Source organism: Prionailurus viverrinus, chromosome B4 (genome assembly GCF_022837055.1).
Source record: "Prionailurus viverrinus isolate Anna chromosome B4, UM_Priviv_1.0, whole genome shotgun sequence".
NCBI lineage: Eukaryota > Metazoa > Chordata > Mammalia > Carnivora > Felidae > Prionailurus > Prionailurus viverrinus.
The window spans coordinates 43,627,075-43,633,074 of NC_062567.1; the positions used below are offsets into that span (position 1 = coordinate 43,627,075).

Here is a 6,000-nt window from a genome sequence, read left to right on the forward strand (position 1 = left end):
CCTAATAATGATGAGTACAGTGGTTATGAAGATGGGGATCTTTGGCAACTAGGAAGAATATACTTTTACCCCAGATGTACAGTTGTCTCTCTTAGTCATCTCCAACTGGCTTCAACTCAACTTGGTACTAGGTAGCCCTCAGTGAGTTGTTAAAAATGTTGGACACTTTATTTCATTCAGTGGCTACTCATTTTTTAAGGAAGCGTTTGGAATAAAGAAACATAGCAATATTCATTTACTGGAACTTAGTTTTAATGAAGCACCCATCAAAGAGTGAGACTTAGAAAAGATGGCCCAAATAACATTTTAGGCTTGACTGTAAGGTAAGAGCCTGGAAAAACAACAAGCACAAGAGTTGCTTCAGGGAAGCATCGCACGTAGCAAAATTAGTTCCTTACATTTGATAGACAATATGATTTTTGAGTTTTGGGGGGACTTGTCTTTTTCACTCATCCCACACGCAAAACAATGAATTGCAAAGTGTTGGGATCCGAGTCTTCAGGGAAGGACAGGGCTTTGTGAACTGGTACAACCCACCACCTGTAAAGTGATGTTTTAAACAGAGCAGAGGCCTCAGTATTGCGGTAGAGTAATGCCGGCACCCCCTCCTCACTGAGCTTACCTCTTATTTAACAGTTAATAAAGCCCACCCTTAGCGTTCCCCGGGGGAGAGAAGCGGACGAGGGCATTGCATACGCGTTTTTAAGGTCCCGGGAACTGGGGTGCCTTGTGCCAGAGTACAGAACTGGTCCCTGCGCACCTGACCCACGGGACTCGCTGGAAAATGCCCCGCCCGTTCCCCCTCGCGTGGCAGTCGCTGCGGAGCCTCACTGGGGCGTGGGGGGAGCATCGAGACTCCGCGCTAACCGCGCGTCTGTGTCCCCGCAGGGCATGGAGAGGCCGGCGGCGCGGGAGCTGCAGGGCGCCGACGCGCTGCGCCGCTTCCAGGGGCTGCTGCTGGACCGCCGCGGCCGGCTGCACGGCCAGGTGCTGCGCCTGCGCGAGGTGGCCCGGAGCCTCGAGCGCCTCCGCCGGCGCTCCCTGGCGGCCAACGTGGCGGGCAGCACGCTGAGCGCCGCGGGCGCCGTGGCCGCCATCGTGGGGCTCTCGCTCAGCCCGCTCACCCTGGGGGTCTCGCTGGTGGCGTCGGCCGTGGGGCTGGGGGTGGCCACCGCCGGAGGGGCCGTCACCATCACGTCCGACCTCTCCCTGATCTTCTGCAATTCCCGGGAGTTGCGCCGGGTGCAGGAGATCGCCGCCGCCTGCCAGGACCAGATGCGCGAGATCCTGAGCTGCCTGGAGTTCTTCTGCCGCTGCCAGGGCCGCGGGGACCGCCAGCTGCTGCAGTGCGGGCAGAACGCCTCCATCGCCCTGTACAACTCTGTCTACTTCATCGTCTTCTTCGGCTCACGTGGCTTCCTCATCCCCAGGCGGGCCGAGGGGGCCACCAAGGTTAGCCAGGCCGTGCTGAAGGCCAAGATTCAGAAACTGGCCGAGAGCCTGGAGTCCTGCACCGGGGCCCTGGACGAACTCAGCCAGCAGCTGGAGTCCAGAGTCCAGCTCTGCACGAAGGGCGGCCGTGGCCACGACCTCAAGATCTCTGCGGACCAGCCCGCGGGGCTGTTTTTCTGAGAACATCCTTTCCCCCTTGTGACCGAGGCCAGAAACCATCCCCATGGGATGCTCCAGATTTGTAGCTCCCTCAGGAAAACACCAAGTTGGATTAGGAGCTGAACTGAATGCAAAGGATGAGAAAAACTGTTCTTGAAATTGGGGGAAGGAGGGAGTCACAGACCTTCTTTCCCTAACACTAGGACATCCTGCCTGGGGCTGAATGCTAGGGACTTTTTACTTGCCATATCCTGTGGGACATGTGACCCGAAAATTATTTTTCCTTTATCAAAACGATTCAGTCTCCACAACGGTGGGTGCTACTCTGTTGAAGTTGTTTCAGGGTCCCTGCCACAGCGCAGGTGGTTTGAGCAGGTTGGGGAGGGTGCCACGCAGCCACCCTCTGGGTCCTCTCCAAGCCCCAGTAGGCTTTGAGGTCCTCAGGATGCCTGTGAGAGGAGACACTAGCTTTGAAACCTCTCTTTCCGAGTTTCTGAGTGTAAAAGAACTCCAGAATCCAGAGCAAATCAGACCCCCTCTGAACGGGCAGGGCTCATGACCCAAGAGGGTCCTCTCCCACTGATGTGCCCTTCCCTCCCCTCTACTTGTACACGTTCTCAAATCCAGCCTGGGGCAGAGTGCATCTTCCTGGGTGGGGGAGGGAATCATATCCAGACCTCCAGATACCCTGGGAGAAAAACCAACTAAACGGTCCTCTAATTCCTGCCCCCTCGCAACAAGAAGCAGAGGCCAAGGAAGATGAAGTGACTAACAGCTTCATTTACTGACATTCTGGTGTACAGAAGAGAGCAGTGGCTTGGAGTGAGACAGTGCTGGGTTTGTTACTGGCTCTGTTGCTGCTGTGTGACCTTGGCCAGTTCATTTCTCCACGACTTGGCTTCCTGGTCTGTAGAACAGATGCTAAACCCTCACCCTGTTGCGAGGTATTAAGTGAGATTAAGGTGCCAAGGGCAGTGTCTGGCTCACAAAGTGCGGCCCCTGGACTGGCAACGTTAGAATCACCTGGGAACTTGTTAGAAAGGCAAATTCTTGGACCCAACTGTCAACTTAAGGGATCCGAAACCGGAGGTGGGGCCCATCAACCTGTGTGTAAGCAAGCCCACGGGGCGGGGGGTGGGGGGGTGATTCTGATAACCTATTAAGGTTTGAAAATCACCGCAGCAGATACTGGTATCCGACCCCCTTGTGGGCATTCATGAAGTTTTATGGCCTCCCTAGGGGCTCCGTGGTCTTCAGAGTCATTCACAGAAGGTCAAGCACAGACAGTGTCCCAAAATCAAAAGAAAGAATGTGTTTGTGCGTGAGATCCGTCAGTGCATCCTGGGGCAATTTCCCACCATGTGAAGTAAGGGATATAACATAATAACCCCTTTAGAGGGCAGTGTTGCCCAATCATTGTAGAAACTGGTACCTGAAGGACTGTGAACTTAATGCAGATTGACCTTTGTTACCTTCTATGAAAACCGCCAGACCATGTATTGTGTTTTTAATTTATTTTAAGTTTGTTATTTAATTACCGTTTATTATTTGCATTTAATTTTATTTAATCACCACACCACATTTAGGAAGTAATAGGAATAGCAGACTTCTGAATGGGAGACTATGGACGCTCTTTTAAGGAGATGAGGTTGAGTTTGCCTTTGTCAGGTGGCTCATGAGCTGGAAAAAGCATCGCTCTCCTTGAATAAGTCTCTCTCCGTCAGAGGGGACTTTCATTCCCCAGCAAAGGCGGGAAGTTCTGAACAGAGAGATGGGGCCGAATTTAAGTTTATCAGTGGAGGTTTGACTTGTGGGCTCTAGAAATGATGCAAGCATATTTATCCTGAAGGCAGTTGGCCAGCAAATAACACTTGATCTGAAAAGTGAACCTGTTTTATTCAGGGGAGAACCCCAATTTAGAGGCACGTGAAGGAAACACTCAGACCATGGGAAGTCTGATGTCCTGTGAAGTTATGTCTTAGGGATGACAGACAAAATAGCTTGTGTCATGGTGGCGATGTGTCATATTTTCACTTTGAGATCTGTAAGGAATCTGTAAGCTGTCTCTAAGAAAATACATATAACTTTTTCAATTTCCATTCCTACAACTGTAATGTTAAAAAATATGTCGAAAAGTCTTTGGGACCACACACGCAATACTTGGCTGTGTTATTTAATTATTTAACATACTTTAAATTTATCCAGTCTACCCCCATCTTTCCCAAATGATAGCCGAGTGTCTGAGGAACTGTACTTTCAGTGCTGGGGGAAGGGTTTAGTGGTTGTAAATTTTTATTTTTACCACAAATTGCAATTGCTCTGTATCCTGGTTTCTTTTGAAGTTGGTACTGGTTTCTTTTTAAACTGGTGTCGTTTCTTAGGCTACCTTGCACAGATAGCTAGCATTGTAGATCACCAGAATGTACTTTGCATTGTCGTTTATGTTATATCACACAGGTACAACCACTCCCTAACTCCAGCTTTTATTAAAGCTGAAGTTTGAGTTATAGTCTTCCAGTGGGTAGGTTGTTCCTTCCCTAAAAATAAACTGGGCATTTCAGGAAGCAGCAATAGCAAACTTTTCCTATCATTAGGGTATTTCCTATCACTAGGGGGATATCAAAGTCATAAACTCCCAGTTATCATTTCAATGGCCCTCTTTACACCTAAGGAAGAGTGTCTACTTTGGAACAACACTCCGCACATAATAGGAGCACAATAAATGCATTTGAATAATTTAATGAACTGTTTAGCTACATTAATAGGAATCTGTCGATAATGAAAGCTTATCCACCCTCTTATGTGTCTGTTATAAAGATTGGAGCCTCTACCAGGATTTAGTCAATTTCAGTTAAATGGATCCTAGAGATAAATTTTTATTTATTTCTTTTGTGGGAATGTGAAAAGGCTTTTCCTTAAGGCCCTCATTCTATAAACAAACAGATTGAAATGGTATGTTGTAAAAGGAAGAAGGGAGAGGAGTATTTGGATTATAAGTGTATTTCAGGAAAATGTCCGAGTTTGAAAAATAAAAATTTTGTACTCGGGTCTAAGTGCGATTGTTAGTTTCTTGGGTTTCTAATTGTTTGGATTGTTTTTTTTCCCCCACAAAAAAAGGAGGTTTATTTAGCTCTGCATTTCAAGGATTCAGTAAAACTATGTTTTACTCTCTGAAAAAAATGGTCCTTAGCAAATATTCTGATCTTAATCACTTTGATGCATTTGCCCTCAGTCACCTGTCATTTCCAAGATGGCAAATGTCAAAGTCGAAAGTATTTACTGAGAGAAAAAAGAGAAGAGTGCTGTAGAAGCCACCCTACATCAGATAAGTTAAAGTCAGTCAACTTGATATATTTCTCATTCAATACCTTAGTGCGAAAAGAAAGTAGAGGGAAGTGAGACATTGAGATAAAAACATTGCGCAGAGATAAATGGGGATACAGTTCAATGCAGCGATTTCTGAATTCCACATTTTTTTTCCCACTGTGCGCAAAATAAGTTCTTTCCTTTCATTGAAATAAATTACCCATTCCTCAGACTTCTTGACCTTTCTGTAACTAATTACCTAATCTCATGTCTGCCTGTGTATGAATTAATAACTTTGAAAAGGGGCAGATGTGTAATTATTTTCACTTAGAATATTCCATATCAAGCGGTATAATTTTTAAAAAGTAATCAACTCATATTACAGGAATTTTCTTATTATCTAGAAGTCTCAGCAAGTTTCAAAGCCTTTGGACACAATTACAACCTGGGAAGTAATTGAAAAGAGACCTAGAATCAGCCAAATCAGCCTTCACAAAAGCCAAGCACTAGAAAAAGGCAGAAAGGAAGGGTGAGGGGCAGGATCTCTATGAGGAAGGCAAAACTGTCCCAGAAATTTCCAGGAGATTTTACCTTGCAAGTAGCTGATCTTGACCATGGGAGGCCTGTTAGGAAATGCAGTAGTTTTAGCTACAAATTTGCTGCTCCAAATATACCTAGGATTCTTTTGTAAAGAAGAAAAGGAGGCTGGACATCGAGTGAGAGGTCCAGCAATCTAAGCAAAGAGTCTGTAATGGTTGCTGCAATCTTTTGAGAACTTCTGTCCTGGAGGTGATCTCTGAGTGCCAGCCTCTGAGTCTCCACCTTGGAAACACCCCTGGGGCCGAATGTTGCATTATTAATGACTGTGCAACCAAAAAAAAAAAAAAAAAAAAGTCTGTGTTGGTAGGATTGTTTGCAAAGGCCAGCCACAAGCTGGGATCCTATCTTTGCTGAAGCATATGGTGTTCCTGTCGTGACAAGTGTCTTTTTAGTTAATTGCAATAAATCTCTCCTTGTTGAGTTGACAGGAGGTTGGGATGTTGCTTTTGGCTCCTGGCAAACTCAAATGAGAGAAGGTAAATC

The 6,000-nt window shown here is 46.6% G+C and overlaps 1 protein-coding gene across 6 annotated transcripts in view; it reads left to right on the top strand.

Annotated features, from left to right (window-relative positions):
* APOLD1 (apolipoprotein L domain containing 1) overlaps positions 1–5,788 on the top strand; it is a 62,556-nt gene extending 56,768 nt beyond the window's left edge. For all 6 annotated transcript variants that reach the window (XM_047866223.1, XM_047866225.1, XM_047866228.1 and 3 more), the window contains one exon: positions 889–5,788. In XM_047866223.1, coding sequence (XP_047722179.1) covers positions 889–1,632 — 744 coding nt within the window. In that variant the 3' untranslated portion in view covers positions 1,633–5,788. The remainder of the gene's footprint in view (positions 1–888) is intronic.
* Positions 5,789–6,000: the final 212 nt, after the last annotated feature.